The 23,530-nt window shown below is 62.7% G+C and overlaps 1 protein-coding gene across 4 annotated transcripts; it reads right to left on the bottom strand.

Annotated features, from left to right (window-relative positions):
• Positions 1 to 3,343: 3,343 nt before the first annotated feature.
• Positions 3,344 to 11,004, bottom strand: DUSP9 (dual specificity phosphatase 9). Of its 4 annotated transcripts, XM_045994560.1 has the most exons (6): positions 10,849 to 11,004; positions 9,871 to 9,939; positions 6,189 to 6,430; positions 5,512 to 5,913; positions 3,900 to 4,349; positions 3,344 to 3,710 (listed from the first exon to the last, which is right to left on the bottom strand). In XM_045994560.1, the coding sequence occupies exons 4-6, from the start codon at positions 5,876 to 5,878 to the stop codon at positions 3,385 to 3,387; spliced, it is 1,143 nt and encodes a 380-aa protein (XP_045850516.1). In that variant the 5' UTR covers positions 5,879 to 5,913; positions 6,189 to 6,430; positions 9,871 to 9,939; positions 10,849 to 11,004; the 3' UTR covers positions 3,344 to 3,384. The 4 variants fall into 4 exon arrangements, with proteins under 4 accessions (XP_045850516.1, XP_045850517.1, XP_045850518.1 ...); XM_045994561.1 differs by lacking the exon at positions 10,849 to 11,004 and having other exon boundaries at positions 9,871 to 10,178; XM_045994562.1 differs by lacking the exons at positions 9,871 to 9,939; positions 10,849 to 11,004 and adding an exon at positions 7,897 to 8,374.
• Between the last annotated feature and the right edge of the window lie 12,526 nt (positions 11,005 to 23,530).

Raw genomic sequence — 23,530 nt, 5'->3', positions numbered from 1 at the left:
TCCTTTAGTTCCTCCAAGAAGAAAATTCTGGAGCATCCAGTGCTCAATGTCTATATCTTTTCAATTAAAAATTTTACCTTGTGGCTATAAGTTCTTGAGGGCCAAATTTCCCATTCCCCCCCACTTCTATCCAGATCCAAGATCAAAATAAGCAAGTACCCCCCCTTTTGGTGGGCCATTTTTTTCCTAGGTCACCAGTTGTATTGGTTTTCTGCTGCTGTTGCCGCAATCTCAGTGGTTTAAAACAGCAACAGTGTAGGCCCCCGGGTGGCTCAGTTGGTTGGGCGACTGCCTTCGGCCCAGGTCATGGTCCTGGAGTCCTGGGATTGAGTCCTGCATCGGGCTCCGGCTCCATGGGGAGTCTGCTTCTCCCTCTGACCTTCTTTTTTTTTTTAGATTTTATTTATTTATTTGTCAGAGAGAGAGAGAGAGAGAGAGAGAGAGAGAGAGCGCGAGCAAGCACAGGCAGACAGAGTGGCAGGCAGAGGCAGAGGGAGAAGCAGGCTCCCTGCCGAGCAAGGAGCCTGATGTGGGACTCGATCCCAGGACACTGGGATCATGACCTGAGCCGAAGGCAGCCGCTTAACCAACTGAGCCACCCAGGCGTCCCTCCCTCTGACCTTCTTATGCTCTCTTCCCTCTCTCAGATAAATAAATACAATCTTTTTTTTTTTTTAAGATTTATTTATTTATTTATTTGACAGAGAGAAATCACAAGAGAGGCAGGCAGAGAGAGAGGAAGGGAAGCAGGCTCTCCGCTGAGCAGAGAGCCTGATGCGGGACTCGATCCCAGGACCCTGAGATCATGACCTGAGCCAAAGGCAGCGGCTTAACCCACTGAGCCACCCAGGTGCCCCAATAAATACAATCTTTAAAAAAACCAGCAGCAGTTGATTCTCTTACAGTTCTGGAGGTCAGAAATCCAACATAGGCGTCACTGAACTCCAGGCGTCAGCAGGGCTGTGTTCCTCCAGGAGACTCGAGGGCCGAGTCTGTTGTTCTGCCCTTCCCAGCTTCTAGCGGCCGCCTGCGTTCCCTACGGCCTCTTCCCATCTCTCTCTGGCACTGCACCTTTGTTTCCATTGCCACTTCTCCTCCTCTCACTCTCCTGCATCCCCCTTTCCCTTGTAAAGATGCCTGGGACAATGTTCGGGCGCACCCAGGTAACCAGGACAGTCTCCCCATCTCAAGACCCTTGACTTAATCACGTCTGCAGTGTGCTTTTTACCACTTAAGGTAACATTATTCACAAGGGCCCAGATTTAGGATGTGGCCATCTTTGGGGGGCTGATATTCTGCCAAACATGCCCATGGACAGCGTTGCCTGTCAAGAATGCTCGCCTCATGTGGGGGGCCAGGCAACATCCCCCAGCTCCCGTGGGAGGCATCTGGACAGCTGTAGGAAGAGGGTGTTCGAGGAGGAGGGGTGGCCTGGGCTGCTGGTTCCTGGGTATAGCTGCCCCCTGGACAGACGCTAGCCCCGGGGCCATCTCCTGTGGACTCAAGGACCGTCACTGTTTCTGAGTGCGGAGCACTTGTCCCCAACCCCCCTCCAGCTTCCCTTCCACCTCTTGCCGTGTCTCTGTGGTTGGAAATCATGGTTTTAAAGAATGATTTGAGAGAGAGTGTGCGTGCACGAGTGGGCGGAGGGGGAGAGGGGAAGCAGACCCCCGCTGAGCATGGAGTCCGACACAGGGCTCGATCTCATGACCCTGAGATCTCGAGCGGCGCCAAAACCAAGAACTGGACACATAAGCGACTGCCAGGAGGAGCCTCATTTGTCACTCTAGGTGGCCTTCGCAGTCCAAGGACCAAATTCCACGCTGCGTCAGCTGGAGAGCCATGAGCTTGGGCGTGCAAGTCTGCCCCTATCCCTCCCTGGCTCCCGTGAGCCCACCCTGAGGCTTGGCTCTGATGCCAGGCCGAGTCTTGGGGCTCGGCTGCCAAACCCTGTGGTCCGTGCTGGGTCCCCGCTCCCTCAATCTCTCCACAGCACCAGACACTCAGCATCATTGGGGTCTGTTGTTCGGTGTGTGGCCCAGGATAGGGGCCCGTGGCTCAAGAGCCGATGGGCGGCTCCGTGGGAGGCTGTGCCGGCAGGCTGCGTGGGGCCCAGATGGGCAATAATGGCGTGAGGGCCGGTGGTGCGGGAGTCCCCCAGCAGCCCCACGGCAGGAGGCCCTGCGCACCCCGCCCCCGCCCCTCTCGGGAGGCCTCCCTCTCCACCTTCCCCCATGCCCTCCAGGGTGCTTGGAAACAGGTCCCTCGTTCGTTCGCTGTCTTACAGAAAGTTTATTCAGGAACAATTCAAGAAAGCAACCATGGCGTGCATTCCCAAGCGTGAGACGGTCCCCCAGCAAGGACTTGGGGGCCCGGAGCCGGGTGTGTGAGTGCGGACTCATGCACACACGTGTGCATGCACACCGCCCGCCAGGGGTGTGCCCTGCCGTGAATGACTCTGTGTATGCAGCTTGGCCCCTTCCCCGCCCCCCAGATCAACCAACCGTGGCTCTGTGGGACCCGCAGCGGCAAAACCCAGGCCTCCTCCTTCCCCTTCCCCGCCCCCAGCTTTGCTCTGAGACCCCCATCTCCTCCGGCGGCAGTGTGGCCGCCCTCGGTCACAAAGAGCCCCAGTGATCCCTGTTAAGACATCTGGGGGAAGAGGGAAAAAAAGCATCTTTTCAAACGTCAAGTGGATAAACAGGGCGCCAGATGTGTGGCCTGGAACCGCTCGGCTGCTCCCGGGCCACACCCACCCCTGCAGCGCTGCCCAGCAAGGAGCTGCCCGGAGAGGGGCCTCGGTGTGGATGCCCTGAAGCCAGGGCACCTCCAAGCCCATGTCCCTGGGGAGGCCCCTCAGCCCCAAGGAGCCTAAGCCCTTGGCGGAAAAGCAGGGAGGCGACCAGCTGGTGGTGAGCCCCTCCCCAGAAGCGGTCCCCAGAGCAGGCACACACCCTTCTGCAGGGGACAGATCCAGGGAGGCCCGAGGCCCAGGAACGGGCAGCCACCTGGATCTGTCCCTTGGAATGGGAATCCCCCCCATCCCCCCCCACCCCCCAGACAAAAAAGTAACAGTCGCAGAAGAGGCAGGTTCTGGAGCGTGGTTCCGCCTGAAAGCGGCGCGGGTCAGGCCGGTGGCCCTGGTCCAGCCTATAGGCACATTTAATAGGATTCCCGTGGATGTTTCAAGTGGGTAGGACAGGTCTCCCCTGCAGCCACTCTGGAGGGGCTCCTGGCTCCGGCCTCTTCCCAACAGCCCTCCCCTGAGGTATGGCGCTCCCCCCCCCACCCCCCACCCCCGCCTTGCTTGCGGCTGAGCCCCCTCCCACCTCCCCCCCAGCACGTGGGTGGTCAGGGGTGCCCACTGGGGGGTGGAGCGGGCCCTTATGTGGGGTCCAGCTCGAAGACACCGTCGCTGGTAGGGGTGGTGAAGAAGGAGGGTGGGTCGGAGGCGGAGGTCGTCTGGCCCCCGCTGCTGCGGTCCCGGGCGCGCCGCTCCTCCAGCCGAAGGCTGCGCTCGAAGTCCAGCAGCTGCCCCATGAAGTTGAAGTTGGGCGAGATGTTAGACTTCTTCCGCTTGACCAGGTCGTAGGCATCGTTGAGGGAGAGGTGGCGCTTCTGCATGAGGTAGGCCACGGTGACGGTGACAGAGCGGCTGACGCCTGCCAGGCAGTGAACGAGCACCCCGCAGTTCTGGGACAAGGCCTCGTCTAGGTGGGGGCAGAGGGGCAGGCGGGGTGACAGGTGGAGCCAGGTGGCTCTGGCCACATTTGGCCTGGGAGCCCCGTCCGGCACCCCGTCCGGCCTGAGGCTCTCGATAGTGGCCTCTGGGAGCCGGTTCGCAGCAGGCCTGGTGGGGGGGGCAGGGAGGGAGGAAGAGGAAGGCAGAGCGGACTCACCGATGAACGCAATGGCCTCAGGAAAGAACTGGGACAAGTTCTGGCTCCAGTGGTCTGAGATGGGGATCTGCTTGTAGTGAAAGTCGCCGTTCTTCTCGAAGAGGTTTGGGAGGTTGGGGGTGACGTTGAGAATGTAGCGGATGCCCAGCTGGGCCAGGCTCTCCACGTTGGCCGAATCCCGGGCGCTGCCCAGGTAGAGGTTGGGCAGGATCTGGACGGGGAAGGAGGGCAGCAGCCCCGCTGGCGGGGGTGTGGCACCCTCCGAATCCAGGCCACAGCTCACGGCGTCGCGGTCGGGCTCAAATTCGGCATCAGAGCAGTCAGAGCCCAGGCAGAGGCCACCCAGCCCCACCACGGGGTTGGGCCCCGGGGCTGTGCTGGGGCCACCTCTGCTGCTGAGGCTGGTCTCACACAGGTGGGGACACTCTGCCTGGAATCTGCTGAAGCCGCCTGGGAGGGGAGAAGGGGACAATTCCCTGGGGAGCAGGCCACTGGGGCGGCCAAGCACGCCTGGCGGCGGGGGGCGGGATAGGGAAACAAGCCCGGACAACTCCAACCCCCAGGGAAGCTTGCAGATGTTCCCAAAGGGAACTCGAGTCCGCGGCTTGATCCTTGCTGGTGTCCCCGTGGGCTGCAAGGGCTGACCACCCTAGCTCAGCACTGGTGGCTGGTCCTCAGACAGCGAGTACCCACTGGGCTGCTGGAGGTAGGAGCTTCTGGGCTTAGGCAGAGCCCCATGCCCCCTCAAGAGGATTTTACAGCCTTGGGTCGAAGCTGAGGCGAGCACGAGGGCTCATAGTCTAGATGGGTGGCCACCTCCCATCCAACACAACCAGGGGCACCCCAAGAGCTGGAGCCTGGGAGAGAGCCCAAGATTCTACCTGATCAAGAAGGGAGCATCTCCTCTGTCTACAGGTAACAACTATTTTCCTGGGCTGGGGGGAGGGGGGGGCAGTGGCGGCCTGGATATCCAACCAACACTTGCTGCCTTCCATGCTTTCAGAATGCAGCAAGGGACGACAGTCCAGGGACAACCCCCCCCCGCCCCCCCCTCCCGTATGGGGAGGTGCGGAGCTGGTTCTGTTGGTTCATGGGAACCCTGTTCCTACGCTAGACCTTTGGGTGTGTGTTTGGCTCATCAAGGGGCAAAGAGGCCTGTCTCAGCCCTGCCATGACTATGATGAGATGCATCTCTGCCTTCATCTGCCTTCACTGCTTCTCTCTCTCTCTCCCCTTCTGGGTTCCAGAGCCTTTGCAGAGCCGCTGGCCTCCTGTGGCCCCTGCCTCCTTTGTGGGTGAGCAGCTGCAGGAGATGGTGACCTCAACCCAGGCCAGGGAATCGGGAGCTGCCCTTGGTGCTCCATTCTTGGGCATCCTCTAAGCCAGGGCTGGCCGGATTCTCCCCATTTTCCAGACTCAGAAACTGGGGCTCCCGAGGGTGAAGGGCTTGCCCAAGGTCGTACTCAGGGGAGGGGATGGCACCTCCACTTCCGACGAAATAAGTTAGGTCAACTAACCTAGGAATCCCCCGGGAAGGGTGGCCCTGCCCCCCCCCCCCAGCGCTCCAGGGTCCCTCCCAGGCCGGGTGCCCCGTGCCCCCGCCCGCACCTACCCTGCAGGTAGTACGCCAGGTAGCCTTCCTCCCGCAGCTTCTGGAGCAGGGTGCCCAGCACCGAGTCAGCCTCCCACTCCTCGGCCTCCGCCTCCCCGCGCCGGTGACGGCCCCCGCCCTGGTCGTACAGGAGCACCGGGGCGGGCGGGGGCGGCTGCAGCGGCGGCCCGGGCAGGAGCGCGCGCACCGACAGGCTCCCCCGCCGCAGGCGGCGCAGCAGCAGCGCGGGCAGGGCCACGCTCAGCGCCCCGCCGATGCGCGCTGACTCGTACAGCTCGCGGCTTCGGCAGTCCAGCAGCAGCAGCCGGGGCCGCTGGGGCGACAGCTCCCGACGCAGCCACAGGCACGAGCGGCCCAGGCCCTCCATGGGCTCGCGGCTCCGGGCACGTCGGACCGCGGGCGCTGCGGAGAGAGGGCAGGCAAGCCGCTTGAGCCCGCGTTCTCCGCGCCCGGCCGCCCGGGGCCAGAGCCGCGAAGTCCCGCCCGCATCCTTCAGACGGACTCCCGGGGTCCCGCAGAGACACCCCTCCACCGCCCGCAGCGAGGAGGCGCCTCTCCGCGCCTCGGGCCCCCCAAGGAAAACGCCCCCAGGCAGCCACTCGGGCGCGCGGCGCTGCTGCCCGCTGCGGGAAGGTAAGTGTGAGGGGTCCCCCAGAAGAAGGAGGCCCGGTGCCCACCGGGCCCCTTGAGAGTCGCGGGTCCTTTCCCAGGCCCTTCTGGGGCGGCCCAAGGGTTCGGCCACCTCCTTCACACTCCCTTCCAGCGGCTATCGCTCGGCCTGCCTGCGATCACTCCCCAAGTTCAAGCCTCCGACTTTGGGGACCTGCGCGTGTTGAGAGGCGGACCCGGGTAGTAGAGGTGGCGCCGAGGGGAAGGGCCTCGGACGGCCGTCTCGGAGCTGCCCCAGCCCTGGTGGCCCCTGGGAGGAGAAAAGAGGAGAGAGACCTGGAGAGTGGTCGGGCGGCGGGCGGCCGCGCAGGGACGTCCGAGCCAAGGCCAGCGCGCAACGCGGGGCACCGTTCCCCGGTAAGGGCGTCCCGGGGCCCGGTCTCCGGGAAAGACGGTGGGCCGGCAGGGCAGGCGCGCACGTGGAAGCCCCGAGTCCCGCGCCGCTCTCAAGCAGGCTGCTTCCTGGCAGCGGGACCCAGCTTCCACCTTGGAAGCCGCTGCCTTTGGACGTGGAGTGGCCGTTTGGAGGGGCGGGGCAGTGGGGGCGGGCTCATGGGGGCCAGCGAGCCAACGGGTGCCAGCAAAGCGGTCGGGTGGGCCCCCAAGTGGCGCGCTGAGCTGGGGCTTCCACCCAAGCGGGACAGGGGCCGGGGCAGAGGCCAAGGGCAGGTCAGGGGCCCAGCAGGGGACCGGCCTCGGTTCTTCAGCCCCGCGCCAGGCTGCCGCTGGAGGCAGGGGGAGGGGTAGGGCTAAGTAAGAGCCCAGAGCCCCTGTCCCAGAAGCTGCCTCTAGCCCTACTCCGTCTCTGACTCTGACTCCAGTGACCCCATCTGTACAACGGGCTCATCAGAGCCACCTCCTTGGGCTTCTGCAGGAGCCACTGAAATCACGGAGGGGAGGAGGAAGCAAGACCAGATACCCACTGGTGTCTTCTGGCCCCAAACTCTGCCCAAGGGCAAGGCGGGCAGATGACAGCTTCTGGGGAACCCCCAGGGCTTCCCCCCTGCACAGGCTCACCCAAGGCACCCAGGAGCTCTGAGCCTCCAGTCCTAAACTGGGGTGCTCTGCTCTTACCATGCTTCTGTCCTGGGAGTTATCCCCGGTGTCTCCCCCCTGCCTCCTCCCTGATCAAGAGCCAGGTACTTTGTACTTAAATTGATCTCTTGCACCTCTGCCCCCAGCACTAGCTGAGGGTTAGTCACTAACCTGCACTGGACAGCTCTTGATCAGGGTGTCCCAGCTTCCAAAGCCCCCCCCCCCCACCTCCAGAGAGGCCTGCTAGCCTCAACCACCCCCCAGCCCAATCTGCCCTGCACCAGACCTTTGTTCATCACAGGCCAGTGGCCTCTACGCCTTCCACGGACACAGGTTGACAAACGCAGGGATACCGGGGTCCCAGCTTTCTCCGTGCTCCCAGTTTAGCGGGATAGGTCAGTAACAAACAGAGAGACTGAGCTAGATAATGCTGGGTGTGATAAGTGTCCCTTCCCCGCTTAAAACCCATCTAAAGCAAACAGCAGAGTTGAAGGAAAATGTAGAGCAGATAAGATAAGGCTCGTACAAATGAATCAAGAGGTTAAGACTCTGATAAACAGGCAAGGAACCAGAAAAGACCGCTTGAGGGAAGAAACACAACTGGTACCGGACTGTTGGGGAAAGGTTCAAGCTCAGGTATGGAATGCGGGTAAATTTAAGAAGCAAGGTGACCCTCCCCACCTGTTGCATTGGTAAAACGTTCTCAGCCCGCTGCTCTGTTGCTGGGTGCCGGAGGATTCTCCACCGGTCCGGCCCTTCGGAAATTAATCGGTCCTATGCGTCCAGAGCTGCGAAGAAATCTACACGCTCTGGCCACTTCTGGGAATCTAGCCCAGGAAACTAAGTAAAAGGCAAGATGTCTGACTAAGGCGTGAAGGGTGCAAAACCACCCGAAGGCCAGTGTTCAGGATAATCAAGGTCAGTGCCACTGATGAAGACTCCTCTCCCGAGCCACGGAGTAAAAAGACAAAACTCAGGAAGGGATACTAGGGAGAGGACAGATTACAGAGAACCAGGCCCTCTAAGGGGCCTCCAGCATCCCCCTCCTTCCTTCCCTCCCTGGCCCAGGGGGCTGCCAGCCTGGGACTCATCTCTGGCGACAGCCCACCGTGGCCTGGCCTCTGGTATGAGTCCCATTGGCTGCATCCAGGTGCCTCTGGGAGGGAGCTGCGCTGTGTCCTCCTGCCCCCAGCCCAGGCCTCCCTCCTCTGCCGCCTGTTCAGATTCTGCTCCTTTTGCAGGGACCCCCCCCCCCCCCCGCCAGCCTTCCTGTAGTCTCCTTCCTCTGTGCTCCAGGCCTCAGTTCCCTGAAGCCCCAGTGCCTAAGAACTGCAGTTTGGGGCTCCCGAGGTGCCCAGGCAGGCTTTCTGGAGAGGGGTCCCTGGAAGAGGCCAGGGGTGTCTGTCTGGGAAGATGACAGGGGCAGGTAAGGCAACTTTGGCACCGGTGAAGGGAGAGGAAGCTCCCGTCCAAGAACTCCCCCCCAGTGGGGTTGTGCCGGAGCCAGAGCCTGAAGAGGCTGCCCTGCACCTTGCTCCCTCCGCTCAAGCCCACCTACCAGGGGATACCGGTGTGTGTGGGGGCAGTGTGCAGTCTCGCAAGTGAGTACTCGGTGCCCAGCGCCGGCAGCGCCCGCTGCGCCAGCAGCGCCAGCAGCAGGACACACTGGAACCTGTTGCCACCTCCGCACTGCAGGGCTGAGCGCAGCCAAGGCTCCCCCCCCCCCCAGCCAGGCCGGCCAGCACGCGGGCCCCCTGCAGCGCCAGCTCTGGGCACCAGCTCCGCCCCGCGCCCGCTCCCGGGGTGGGCTGGGTCGGGGGAGGCAGCGCTGCGCGCCCAGGCCTCGCCGAGGCCCACACGGCGGGTGGAGGCAGGCCGCGCACTCTCCGCAGGGTGGGCGCTGAGCCTGCAGCTCCAGCGCCCTGCCGGGGGCCTCCGGCCTCCGCCCTGCCTGGCCAGTGCCCCTCGGAGGCCGCGGGAACGCCGCAGCCCATAGACCCCACGCGCGCCGCGTGCGCCTTCTGGTCACCGGAGTCTCCGTAGAGCGGTGCCCCGCCTCACCCTTCACCCCTCACCCCGAAATGCACGGTTCCCGCCGGGCTGTCTCGGCCCAGTCACATGGCCGGGAGCACAACTCCTAGCGACAGCGTCCCTGCCAAATCCAGGGTCTTTTCCACCAAATCCACTTTCCGCTGGGGATGGCTTTCTGCTTTTCCTGGTCGGTCTCCTCGCTGGACTGGGAGTTCCTCCAAGGCAGGAGCGAGTGTGCACCCGGCCCCAAGCTGGCCCCAGCCCCCAGTGCAGGGCCTGGCAGACGCCCCGGCGCTCCCTGAAGAAATGCTTGTTAACAAAGAAGTCATGAATGAATGAAACCAATTGTTGCATGAGGGAGCCCAGGAGGGTGCTGATCCCGCTTCTCCTCTCCGAGGGTCACACACATTCCCCGGTGCCACAGACACGCACAGCAACACCCCGCACACCCCTCCCCTCACGGCACAAGCAGACGGGCACATGGACCGCAGCGGACTCCTGTCCTCGTGGAACTGACCTACTATGTGCAGGCCTGGCAACTGGCCTTTCTCAGGTCCCAGCCGGGCCCCCTCGCCCTTCCTCCCCTCCCCCACCCCACCGGAGCCCCGCATCTAAGTACAGTACCTTGCACCCCAAGTGCCTTCTTTATCTCTTAGGGAAGAGGCCAAGCCAGTCGCAGGGGAGACTCAAGGCCTGTTTAGCGAGGCAACCAGGGGGCCTCAGGTCGGTGAGCTGCCGCCGCCCAAGGTGAGCCAGAGGCACCTGGCAGGGATGCCACGGAATGCTGCAGCCTCTAGAGCCCAGGCTGCAGGTGTCAGGGGGCGGTGGTGGGAGGGACTGGCAGATGTGCTGGGGTGTTGGGGGCTGTTTGCAGCGGAGTTGGGGCAGGGCGCTAGAGGGTGTGAACCCGGCAGGTGGGCATAGGTGTTGGGGTGTATGAGTGTGCAGGCTGGGGATGCACGAGCTGTGTGCCCGGGGACTGGGCCAGGCTGTGGGGCATGGGGAGTCTCAGCTGCTGGGGCAGGAGTTAGTTTGGGGGCTTCACTCCGGGGTAGGCGGATCGCAGTGTCTCCGGCTGGGAGCGTGGGTGGGGTGTCTGTAATGAGCACACGGGGAGTTGGAGACGTGGTGGCACGGCGAGGGGAGCGCTGTTCGCTGTTAGTGCAGATACGGCAGGGATGTATCGTGTGTCTGTGCGCGCGTCTGTGCGTGTGTGTGTATGCGTGCGCGCGCGCGCGCCTGGGTGTGTACGGAGGCATGGCACGGTCTGGGATGGGTGCTCGCTTGAGTTGGGGCAGTGGTGGGTGGTGGAGTAGGGGCTGCAGGGTCTGGGTCTGCGGTGCGTGGCTTGTGCGCGCGCGTGCAAGTGGCAGGGGATGTGCGTGGCAGAGGACAGGGAGGTGCACGGGCGGGATGCGGGGGGCGTGAGGTGGCAGGATCCAGTGGGTCTCTCAGGGGCGCGTGCGTCGGCCCCGCGGGGCGCGCGCTGCAAGACTTTGGGGTGCAGGGTGGAGGAGCTCACGTCGGAGGGGGCGGCCAGGCTGGGTGGGGGTGGGGTGGGTGGGTGCCGGGGAGCCGCGTGCTCCGCTCACCTCCGCTCACCTCCTCTCACCCCCGATCCGCTCGGCTTCCTGCGCCGGCTCCGCGCGTCGCAGCCGGGAAGTTTCCGAAGCCCAGGCGGCGGGAAGCGCCACCGCCGCTGCCGCCGAGCGCCGCCGGAGCCTCAGGCGGCGGCCTCGCCTGAAGCCGAGGGGCCGCCGCCGCCACCACCACCGCCGCCGCTGCGGAGGGAAACTCCAAATCCCGCCTCCGCCGCCGCCTCCTCCCCTCCAGTAGCCGTCTTCTCCGCCCCCTGCCCAGGAGGGGCAATGTCGCCGGCGGCGCGCAGGGAGGGAGCGGGGAGGGACCGCGGCCTGCCCAGCGTCTCCCTCCACCTTCCCCGCCCCCGGCCGCCTTCCTCCCACCTGCAAGACTGTGCGCTCCGCCCGCCACCGACCCTCTGTCGGGCGCTGGCTGCAGCCCCGGACCCCAACAGCCCCGCCGCGTGGGGGGCCTCAAGCCGAGTGGGGTGGGACACCCAACCTAGGCTGGACCTGGGCTGGGGGAGGGCCGCTCCGAAGAGTCTACGCGGGCTTCTGCTTCCAGCCAGGGAAGCCCAGGGGCCCATGGAGGAGCGGCCACAGCCTGGCCCCTAGGGCCACCTCCTACCGTCACACAGGAGGGGGCACAAGGTCTATCGGGCAGGACCACAAAGCCCCCCCCCCCCACGCCCCCCCCCCCCACTCCCCACTCCCGGGTCCCTCTGCCCTGCCTTCTCCCATTCTCACGTATCACACTGTGGCTAGTAATAATAGCGTTTGAGCATCAGTGCCTGGAAGGGGTGGGGCCAGGACGCTGGGGGCGGGCCCGGGAGGGGGCCTTGTCACCAGGCCCACTTTGCTCTCCGCCGCCCCAAAGGCCATGAGCATCTCTGTTCAGGACCTCGTTTTGTGCTTATGCCAGTCTGGGAGGCGGAGGGGACCCTTCCGTGGGCTAGCTGGGGAGACTGAGGCAGGGGACCCTTCCGTGGGCTAGCTGGGGAGACTGAGGCAGGGGACGCTTCCGTGGGCTAGCTGGGGAGACTGAGGCAGGGGCTTCCTGGCGTCCCACAGTGCTACAGCGGCAGAGCCCGGCTGGGGGCAGAAGCCCTCGCTGGCTGCCGCAGGGGTGAGGAGGCAGGGGCAGTACACAGGGGCTCCATGGTGAGTAAAGGGTGACTTGGGCCCCGGGAATGTGGCACAAGGGATGCTGAGAACCCGCAAGATGCTGTGGGCTGTTGGGGGCCACCATCGGGCTGGGCCTCCAGTGCGCGTCTGCTCAGGGCCATCAGAGCCAGGCAAGGCCAGGCTGGGACGACATCAGGAGGGAGGCGGGCTGAGCGGGGATGCCAGCAGCTCCGTGGAGGCGGCCTGGCGGCCCGGGCTCCCGCCTGCAGCAGCGCTGAATTCTCCTGAGTCACTTCCTGGCAAAGAGGGGAGAGAGGCAGCTTTGTCTCTGGTGCCTCAGTTTCCTCATCTGTATGGCTGGGGAGAGGGGAGGCCCCCCCCAAGCTTTGCTGCACTTTCAGGGCACGGTATGTGAGCCCAAGCAAGGTCCTGCCACCACCAGCCGGGCTCACCTGCCTTGTCCTCTGTCCCCTTGCCCTGCGGAGGCTCACCCTGAGAACCCGCTCGCTGCTCTGGCCCTTGGCCTTCCAGGCGCGCCTTCCCTGGGAGCCCCAGAGCCTGCTGCTGCTTTCACCTCCCCGTCGGTGGCAGGGCACCGGGGCCAGGCCCACGGCTGCACAGGGGAGCCCCCGGGGCTGCGCGTGAACCCTGCTGCTGGAGGGACCCTGCGCTTCTCTGTCAGGCCGCCACTGCTGGCTGCTCTCACGTGGGAGGCCTTGGCAGACAAATCACCAGAGGCGGAAAGCTGCGTCCTGTGGCACTGGGACCATTGTATCAGGCAAATCATGAAAACATATGGAGATGGGAAAATTGGGGGCTGGCTTTCATCCCCCCGCCCCCCTTCCTCCCATCTGGGGAAGATCCACCTGGCTGTGCCTGTGGCCCAAGGCACTCAGTCAGCCCCCTGCGCTGGAGTGATTCCGGGCTGAACACTGGAGGGGGACCACTTGGATTGTATGACGCCGCCCCCCAGCCCTGCAAAGCAGCCGCTGCCACCGGCCCACTGCGCCTCTGCGGCGCCCGCCCCGTGCTGGAGGATGACGGTGCCCACAAATGGCCAGGCCAGTCCTGGGAGCTCCAAAGGCACAGGTCTGCTCTGCTGGGGAAATGGGGCCTCTCTCTCCACCTCCAGAGACTTCTCTTGGCTGGCAAAGCCTGGCCTGGACCCCGTTGGGGAATAAAATGCGCGGCCGTCTTGAGGAGGACTCGAGGGCCGACTGTGTTAGAATCAAGGTGGCTCTGAGGGCGCAGCTGGGCCTCCATCTCCCAAGCGGCCGAGCCCACGTGCGCGCTCTTGCGGGCTCCTCGCCTGCGTCTCTGGCGGCCCGACCCGGCAGCCCTAAGCCTTACTCTCTCCTCTGCACTCCGTCCCCTGATCCGCCGGAACCCCCAGGCACGCTGACGGGACGCCCCAAGAATGGTCAACCGGAGGGCCGGAGAGCTGGGCCCTGGGGTGGGGGGGGGTGGAGAGATCCCGCGCCTGGGGGGTGCCCGCCTGCCGGCCCACTCTGGTGCTCTGCGCATGGCCGGCCGTCCTTCGGCTGAAGACACCTGTCTCAGGCCCTGCTCCTGGGCGCCCTCCCAGGCAAGCAAAGCTTGGAGGAGAGGCCTGCGTCATCCGGCCCCAGCATGGGGATCCTGTCCCCATTTGGGGGCTCCGGCACTTGGTGCCTGGCACCCGAGGCAGACTCTTGCCAGCAGTAGCTGCGGCTGAAGCCACTTTTCTGCATGACCCCCTCCCCCACAGGCCGCCATCACTCTGCCACCCCCTCCACTGGGTCCCAGGGCCCCCATCAAGGCCCTTCTAGCTCCGTCTTGCAACCAGGGCCATGCCTTCCGGAGCTCATTGTAGACCCTGCTCTGGGGCGCCCCACATGCCTGTGGGAGCTCCCAAAAGGGCCAGGGCCAGACATTTGGAACTAAATGGTCCTGTGGCCGCTCTCAGAAGCTGCACCTGCAGGCAGAAGGGCGAGAGCCAGTCGAGAGGAGAGGAGAGCTGCAGCGGCAAATCGATTTCTGAGGGACTGTGACCTCGGCAGCCATTGACACCCCCATTCTGGGAGGGCTCAGGTTCAGGTTCAATAACCTGGTTATGAACGCCCTCCGGCCAGCTGTGCAGGCCCCCTCTCCTTGTCTTGTCCTCCGGAGAAGCTGCGCGCGGTCTAGATGCACATTACAGATGATATAATCCTTTTCCCCGGGCAGAGAGCGCCAGACGCCCACGCCCATTGGTGGGCAGGCAAAGGGAGGTGAGTGGGAAGGGGAGGGACAGCGGGGATGGGAGGGTGCAGGGGCGGGGTGGGGGGAGAGGGGAAGCAGAGGACTTCCTGGCTTGTCCAAGGGAGGTGGAGGGATGAGTGGAGGCAGAAAAGAGGGAGCCCCCCCCAACCAGTTTTTCTGAGGGAGGCCTCTGTGAGTGGCCTGTCTGCCTTTCTGGCCAGTTCTCTCTGTACCCCCAACCAGGAATGGGCCTCTCGAGCGAGAGCATCTCATCGCAGGGAAGAAGGTAATCTGCGGGGCTGGGGTGGGGGTTCCCTACCCCCAACCTTGCTCCTCGGGGGTCTGCCTCCTCCCATCGTGGCATTCGGAGCACAGTCTGGCTGCTTCCACCGGCTGCTTCTGCCTTTCCCCTCAACAGCCTGTGGCCCAACCTGGGCCCTGTTGGCTCCCAGCACCCAGAACAAGGTTGGACACCAGGCTTGCTGGGTGCTGTGCCTCTCTGTGGTCAGGGGACACCAAGCGTTGTTCTGCTCCTCTCCATAGAGACACAAGGTCTAGCCCCCCTCCCCCCCTCCCCCAAGGCTGCAGCCTCTGTGGAAGGGCCTGCCTCTGCCCTGGGGGCTTGAGTCCAGTCCCAGCCATTGATGGCTTGGGGTGGGGATGGGCAGGAGCGTGGCCAGCTACCCTGCCAGAGCAAGGAAGGGCCCTGGAGAGCCATCCACGGGGTCTGAACTGGCAAAGAACCTTCTGCGGAGAGGGTCTGGGAGGACGGTGGCTCCAGGGTGACCCAGCCAGGCCCCTCGAGCAGGCTCACCCCAGCCCGGAGGATAGCCTTTTCCTCTGTCACCCTCCCTTGGCCTGTCCCCCTCCTCCACACAGCCCTCCGGCTCTTGCTGCCCCCTCCCCACTTTCCTGCTTGAGACATTTGCCACAAGGAGGGCTAGGATATTTCTGCCAGCTCTGTGGGGATTTTTCTGGTCTAAATTTAGAGAGCCGCTGTTTCCCCACAGTACCTGCTTCCCACGTTGGTGACTGATCAAGTCCCGAGAGCACCCAGGGCAGAGGGAGCAGCCTCCAGCCAGCCCCTGGGCAGAGGGAGGGGGAAGAGGAGGGAGGGGGAAGGCCAAGGCCTGCTGGCCAGGATGCCAGAGGGATCCTTTGCATCCGCTCAGAGGTGAGGTCCAGGGGCGGCCCAAGAGAGGCTGCTGGCGGGAAGGGAACAGCTGAGGGCCCTCGCTCAGGGTCGGGCACGCAGTCCAGCCTCCACATTGGTCCTCCCGGTGGGAGACTGTGACCAGTCGCTGAATCCTTTGCCGATGATAGGGTCCTGGTGCTCAGTCTCCCTCTGTCACTGTGTGTCCCAGTGGTGTGATGAGTCTGCTGTTGGGGCTTGCCGTCTCCTGCGGGAAGCACAGAAGGACCTCAGCTGCCACACCCAGCATGCGGTGAGGGCTCCGGCCCTGCGAGCTGGGCCCTCTCCTCCCCATCCCATGGCCAGCATCATGTCATCATCGCAGAGAGAAAGGATGGGGCCTGTGGGGACCCTGAGAGTCAGGGTTCAGCCGGGGCCATTCTGGGGTCCCATTTGACTCTGCTGTCGCCGACCTGCAGCAGTGGTCTGAGACCGGTCTTTTAGCAGTGGAAGCCCCTCCTGTCCGTACCCGCAGTCTGGGGGCAGCTGCTGGGCTGTCATGGAGGGGGACCGTGAAGGTAACACTGAGCCCAGTCTGGCTTAGGCCGTCCGTGTCCTCCCAGCTCCAGACCCCTGTGGCCCTTCCCCGGGGGGCCACCTCAGCGAGTTGAGAGAGTGCTTGGAGGAGAGTGGCCCTCTCCTGTCATGCCCAGGAGGGCCCTCAGATGGGCTCAAGCATTGCTTGTGGACCCCGGGAGCAAGTGGGGCCAAAAGCTTGGCTTGCTGGGTGACTTCCACCTGACCGAAGAAAGCCCAAAGGCCGTCTGAGTCCCGAGTCCCACAGCTCCCCGGTTCCTGGCTTGCCAGCTTTGTTTTCCCGTTTCTCAGTCAGGAGGCTCCAGGGTCCTGTAGAAGCCGCTTGCGATGGTAGCCCAGCCCTCAGACTGCCTGCGTCCTGCGGGCCTTGCCCTCAGCAGTGCACGCGGGGTGTTCTCTGCCTGCAGAGCCCTAGCCTCCCCCTCCTTCTCCTCCTCCTCCCCGTCCTCGACCCCACAGCTGGGAGCATCTCCCTCAGGTGTAATCCTGCGCCCCTGTTGCACGTCACAGGGCTTCCCCTTGTGTCCCCTGCGCCCGGCCAGCTGGCCGGCCTGGAGATGCTGCAGACGCCTCTGGAGGCCAGGGCACCTGGCATCCGGCCTGGGCGCGGCAGGGTCCGTGAGTGTCTCCTGAATGAAAATGGTTGAGTTGCCATGGCCGGAAAACCACGCACAGACCTTCACAGCACCCCACTCTGTGGCTGGCTCGAGGCCGGCCCACCGGGGGTCCAGAGAGGGTTGAGAACCGGACCCCGCACCCACATGGGGCCCCCATGCCACTCCCCAGCACCGGTCCCTGCCCAGGGGCTGCTCCCCTCGTTCTCACTCCTGGGGCCTCGTCCTGCCTCTAGGTGAGGACTCCAAACTCCTGGGGCGAGGCCCAGCTCCCAAACCTCTCCTCTGCTGCCACCTTCTCTGCCCCCCCTCGGCTGCCCGCCCATCCCGCTTCTGCTGCAGACAGCAGGCCCAGACCCCGTGGCTGTCTCCAGCCTCGTCTTTGTTTCTGCTCAGAAGTCTGAGCATGTGCTTGCTGGGCACAAGCTGAGGAGGAAAGGCAGGTAGGGCAGGAGGAGGTGAGCCACTATGTGGTCCCGTCAGTGGTCCCCAAGACGCCTTTGTGACCAGGTGGCTGCAGGCCTCGCTTACTGCAGAGACTGAAGCCTCATGGGAGTGCGAAGACAGGCAGAGCGCACCCCCGTTAGGGACAAGGCGTGGGTGTCCACGCGACTGCCCAGAATCCCACAGGATGGACCCAGAGATGTGTTTGGAGAACGTGGCTGACTCTGGGGGCTGCAGGGCCCTGGGGGAGGGGGCTGGGGGGGTATATATCTATAATGTGTGTGTGTGTGTGTGTGTGTGTGTGTGTGTGTATACACTCCTTATGATTTAATTGGACCACATAAACTGTAGCCAACAAAAGGGACAATAATCCAAAAGGTGAAAATGTTCTAAGATAATATTAATATAGGGCTTCCTATGGGTTGAATTGTGTCCTCCCCCCAACTCCTGTACCTGTGACTGTGACCTGATTTGAAAATAGGCTTGTTGCAGATGTAATAAAGGTCTGCTCATCCCACAGTGGGTGGGGGGCTGTAATCCGGAATGACTGGGGACGTTGGGACACAGGCTCATACGAAAACACTGCGGGAAGCTGGAGGGAGGCAGAACTATACAAGGCAAGGACACCAGAGATCACCAGCACGTCCCCAGCAGCTAGGGGAAACACCTGGACCAGAGCCTTCCCTAGGCCTTCAGAAGGAGAACAGCCCAGAACTGGGAGGCGGTCAATGTCTGCTGTTCTGCTGTTCTAAGCCCTCCAGTCAGTGGTACCTTGTTAGAACAGCCCCCCTGGCAAACGAGTACAGAGCCTTTCTGTCTTCCAAAATGCTTTCTCCTCTGTCGTGTCATTGAAAGCTAAAATATCCCTATGAGGTGGATAGTCCTGGCATTTTACAGATGAAGAAACTAAGCTTCAGCACATTTGACTGAGTTGCTTCGAGTAATTCAGTCAGTTTGAGGTAGACCTGCGCAGGGCTCAAGACAACTCTTCTGATTTTAAAATCTAGATTCAGTGAAACGTAAGGTGTCTAAAGTCTCCCCACTTCCTGATGTAACCGTATTGTAATTTTACTTTAAGGTGTGTATTTCAGGGTGGGGTGGGGATAAAGTATATATTTCTAAGATTTATTTATGTTCAAAATGTATTTGGGGGGGAGGGGCAGAGGGATGGGGGAGGAAATCTCCAGCAGACCACTGCCCCCGATGTGCGGAGCCCAACACGGGGCTCGATCCCATAACCCTGAGATCATGACCTAAGCCGAAATCAAGAGTCAGATGCTTAACCGACTGTGTCACTCAGGCACCCCTAATGTGTATATTTTGGAAGCTTTCGGTCTGACAGATATATTTGGTTGATTGAGTCAAGACAAACTGCCCACCCCCTTGCTCTATGCCTTGTCCTACCTCTGAAAATTTCATCTCTTTTTCGGGAGAGAAGCAGTCAATCTTTTTTTGCTATGAATATCCCTCCGCAGTACTGCTTTAGCTGCATGTCACAAATTTTGCCATGTTGTAGTTTTATTTTCATTTATTTCAGTAGCTTCATAAATTTCTCTTTGGATTTCCTCCTTGTTCCCTGGATCGTTCAAAAGTGTGCTGTTTAGCTTCTGAGAGTCTGGAGTTTTTCTGTGACCTTTCTGTTACTGATTTCTAGTTTGAGTCTGTCGCGCTTGGAGAACACACTCTGTATGATTCCTTTGCAGTTTGGCGAGGTTTGCCTCGCGGCCTGGGATATGGTCTGTGTGGGCACGTGGACCATGGCTGCTTGGGCAGGATGGCTCTCTGCTGGTGTTGGGTCGAGTGGTTTGCAAGGGCTCTTCAGATCCTCTTTGTTGCTAGTGTTTTTGTGTCCTTCTAGAGCCTGCCTGATGTTCTCTTTGGTTGTTTCGTTAATTGTTGAGGTCTCTAACTATAATCGTGGATCTGTCTCTTTCTCCTTCCAGCCCTACCAGTTTTTGCTGCCTGTACTAAATGGACATGCACGTGTTTTTGTCGTTCTTGAAATAAATATTTTGGTTTGATGTTTTATGCGAATGAATTTTGGGGGCTCAGTTGTAGTTGTAGTGGGAGCAGCCTGCCCCTCTCCGTGGCAAAGAAGGGAAGACCCTGGTGAACATTCCCACCTGCTTGGAATCCCAACATAAAAGCATGGATGGGCACGAGGGTTTTGATAAGAAAACTTGAAGTTCCACAAAGCGGTTTTTGCTCATTCCACCTCCAAGAAGGACCCACATCTTAGAAGCAACGAGTGGTTCCTGGCTGACATTAAAACAAGGGCCTTAGTGCATTCTTAATTTATGGCATTTCTTTAAACCTTGCTCTAAAGCATAGCTTTTCCTAAACATGCTTCCCAATGTGGCAGTTGATAGTCATGTTGACCGAGAGCTTGTCTTTCCGGCAGAGGCGCCAGCGCATGCCTGTAGAATAACAGATGAACGGACTCGATTGGCTTCCAGGAATATTCTAGAGTTACTGAGATGGTGGCTGGGGACCCGGGAGGAAGTAGACAGCTTTCAACAAGTGACCCGCAAAATCCAGATCGGGTGGGATGGAGGGGAAGTGCCACAGACGGTGACCCGAGAGTGCAGTCCTGAAGCCGGAGTTCCCGGGTGGTGGCGGTGGGGGGGAGCAGAGGGAGCGGCGTGGCCCAGAGCACAGAGGCATGGAAACGCTTAACCTGTTCAGTTAACCTCCCCCCCACACTGGACCTGCACGCTCTTGCCCTGGGGCGTGTGCGCGTGTGTGTTACTGAGAGTAAAATGAGGTTGGAGGTGTAGCCGAGCCAGACACAGGGCCCCCGGGGCTGCTGTATCAGAGAGGGGGCTGGGGGAAGGGAGCTGGGGGAAGGGAGCTGGCGGGAGCTGCCGCCTTTGTTCAAGACCTGGAAGATGGTTCCCGAATGCCAGCTAGTCTCTAAGAGCCTTTGGCCCTGCTGGAGCAGATTTTAGTTCTTGGAGGTGCATTGCCTGTCACTCCTGACAAGGGCCCCGCGTAGCTGACTTTGCCCCCTCTTATGCCAGCCTCTGGCTCTCTGTACCTTCCAAGGGGTGCGTGAGGGGAGGGCGGGCAAGGTAGGGCAGGGCGCTGCCGGCCCCGGCAATTCAGCCCTCACCTGAGAAGCTCAGCCCTGGGACCAGCCACCCTCCCGGGCCAGTGGGATGGTGACCATTCGGCAGGTCCCTTGCAGTGGCCTCTTCCAGGATCCGGCTGTGCAGAGAGTCCTTGCCTGCCTGCCACGGGGATCAGATGACTTTCCCCCATGGATGCGAAGGCAAAAGTGGATGTACGTGGGTGTCTCCCCCTCTTCGCTCAGCCCCTCAGGGTACTGCGTGAGGGCAAGGGCAGAGCGTTCCACAAACCTCCAAGCAGACTACATCTGCCAGGTGTGGAGAGGAGTGGCCGAGCCTGGGAGGAAGCAATCGCAGCCAGAGCTGAATTAGACACGGAGAGGGCAGAGGCGCCCTGGGCATCGCGGGTGGGCTCAGGTGCTTGGCGGGAGTGCTTGGCTGGTGAAGCTGTGTGAAGGATCCCTCTCTCGCAGGCTGGAGGGCATCAGGCCTTCCGGGGCATTCCTGTGAGAAGGGAGGTGGGCTGTGGGGCCCACGGGTCTGAGGGGTCACTGCGAGCCTGGGCTGGACACAGGGAGTCGCCAGCGGGGTTGGGGGGAGAGGGCCCCAGGGGCAGCACACCTGCCTCCTTCCTGCTCGCCCCTTGAGGCTCCTGACCTTTGCACCACGCTGCCGGTGACGCACATTCCTTCTCTTCTGGTTTCGACCTTGCTTCCCCTTGACTCTGCCTCCCTGTGTGGGCAAATGCCCAGGGCTGTTGCTGTCTGGGCCTGCCCGCCCCCCAGGACCCCGCCCCGGGACCCTGCTTCCCCTGGTGGGCCCTTGCAGACACCTCCCACACACACTGGCTTTTGACCTGGTCCCATGGTGGGACCAGGGGCTGATTTGCCACCTCAGAGCTCCTGGGCACTCCCATGCAGCAGCCCGAGCCTGGCGTAGGGCCCCGCTGCGGGCCCCCAGTTCAGGGGCTACCGCCCGCGTTGGTTGGCGGAGACATGGGCCACCTCTTTCCGAGAAGGTACCAGGCCCCCCCAGCTCCAGTGCGGGGGACAGATGGGCGGAGAGATGGCGCATGATAGCCCTGTGCTCTTGGCGCCGACTGACGTGTCCACGGGCTTTCCGGAGGAAGTCTCCTTCTACCCACATGAGGGCCGCTGTGGCTCTGGGGCCGGTGTCCGCGGGCTGCAGGCACCGTTCTGGGGGGGGGGGGCTGCTCCCTGCAAAGTCGGCGCGGTGGGCTTTGACCCCTCCCTCCCGGGGGGCTCACTCACATCCCGTTGGCCGCGTGGCTTCCCCCCCGAACTTCTTCTCTGGGCCCCTTCCCTGCTGCAGAGTGGGCGCCTGGCAGCTGGCCTGCCCCTAGGAGGGAGTTGTCTCTGGCCTGGCCAGGGGCCCCAGGGTGCTGAGACACCCCTGCTCCCCCTGGGCCTCGGCAACCTCACCCGGCCCTCCTCCCTGAGCCCAGCTCAGACGAGTGCAGGGAGGTGGCGGGCCAGCTGGGGGTGCCAGGGGCCGAGGAGGAAAGCACACCCTCACCCCGTCAGCTCCCCACTCTTCTCCCCAGGGCCTCCTCACGTGTTTCCCCAAACAGCCCTGCTCCTCCACCTCTCTTGGGGGCAGATGCCTGCCTGGCCGGGCCCCTTCGCTTGTGGCCTCCGTGCCTGGTAGGCAGTGGCTCAGAGGCCAGTGCCCCGGGAGGGGGCCCCCGAGACTGGACTGTGGCGTGGAGCGTCGCTGATTTGTCTCTAGGCAGCCCCCCTCCCCCCGGGCTCCAGGCGGTGGGGCTTTGAGCAGGACGCCCCTTGCCCCTGGAACACTGTCAGCCATGTCCCTGATCCCTGGCCACCCCCCCCCCCCGCCCCCAAAGAGGGAGAAGGATGCGGAGTGTTGGGCCTCTTCATCCACTCAGCCCTTCTAGGCCTGCCTGCCCCTGAGGGGAGGGTGTGGGGCTCAGACTCACCGGCACCGCTGCGGCCCTCGGCTCCTGCCAAGGAAGCCTCATGGCCCTCCCCGCCTTGTGTGTCAGAAGGAAGGAATGTTCCGTGTGCTTCTCCTGCCCACAGTGCCATCCCCCCGTGTCTGCATGCAAACCCGAGGACCTCTCAGAGAATAAAACTGTCACCCTGTCCCCTGTGTCCTCTGCTGTCCCCATCCCCAGCACAGGCCAGAGATCATAGAGCTGAGGCCTCAGACAGATGGACGGACAGGTGGGCTCTCAGGCCTGCAGGGAGGAGGATCATGGACAAGGTCAGGCGCTGCGAGGACTGAAGCCATGAGGACCGCTGGGTTTGGCGACACAGAAGGCACTGGCCGTCTTGGCCAGAGCTGTGTCACGGGAGGGGTGGGTGGCGGTTGAGCGGGAAGAGCTCTGTGAGCAAGAAGGTGGTGGCTGGAGGGGAGCCCCATGGGCCCTCGTGCCGCCTTCGCCACAGCCTGGCCCTCCCAGTGAGTGAGGGAGGACAGGGGGCTGCACCTGGGCCACTTAGGGAGCGGGGAGGCTGGTGGCCCTTGTCCCCAGGCCAGAGCAGATCTTCTCTCACTGTAGGAACGTCCTGGGGCCGCCCTAACGGGTCAGCATGACTAGAGGGGCGGTTGGGGGTGCTCAAAACAGTGGAAATGCCTTCCCTCACGGTTCTGGGGGCCAGAAGTCTGAAATCAAAGCATTAGAGGGCCTCTGGGGGCTCGAACAGACGACCCTTCCTGCCTTTTCCAGTTCCTGGGGTTCCGGGTGTCCTCGGGTTTGGAGACGCCGCTCCAGTCCCTGCCTCTGTCTTTACTCGATTTTCTCTCTATTCCTCTCCAGTCTCTTCCAAGGCCACTGGTCACTGGATTCCAGGTCCACCCAGGTGATCCAGAAGGATCTCATTTCCAGATCCTTCATTTCATCACTTCTGCAAAGGCCCTTTGTCCTAATGAGGTCACATTCCCCGGGGTCCGGGCTATGGACGTTCTCTCCCAGGGCAGCCCCGCTCACCCCCCACACTGTGTGCTGTCGGCTCAGGCACCCCGCCTCTGAGGACAACTGCTCGTGGGGGTTCTCGGGTGGCCCCAGCAGCTCCGGGGCTGGGCTCTGCTCTGTTCTCCGCCAAAGGCCGGGAGGGGCTGGCCACCAAAGCCACAGGCTCTGCCTCCGTGTCCCGGCTCTGGCCCCAGGGAGCTGAGCGTCCCCCTCCGCCGTGTCACCCAGCGGTTGTCCAGCACGCAGCCGGCTGGGAGGAGAGACCCAACGAAGCAAGGGGCAAGCAGCACGGGTGGGGCGGGGGGTCCTGTTTCCTCAGCTGCAGAGGAGCCCGGGGAGGGGAGGTGGGGTGGCGGCGGTCGGGGGAGCAGTGTGCAGAGCAACGGGAGCCTTTTGGAAGAGGGACCAGCCCCATCCCGAGAGCCGGTCCGCAGGCCTCCCTCCGTTCACCAGACCTTTGCTCCCGAGGTTGCCCAACCAGACGCCCGTCCATCCAGCACCCGCGCCCCAGGCTTCCCGCGCGCCCCCTGCCCGACTCCGTTCTC

This window comes from Meles meles, chromosome X, assembly GCF_922984935.1.
Source record: "Meles meles chromosome X, mMelMel3.1 paternal haplotype, whole genome shotgun sequence".
Lineage (NCBI taxonomy): Eukaryota > Metazoa > Chordata > Mammalia > Carnivora > Mustelidae > Meles > Meles meles.
The sequence above is the reverse complement of the archived record's forward strand: the minus strand, read 5'-3'. Positions and strand labels throughout refer to the sequence as shown.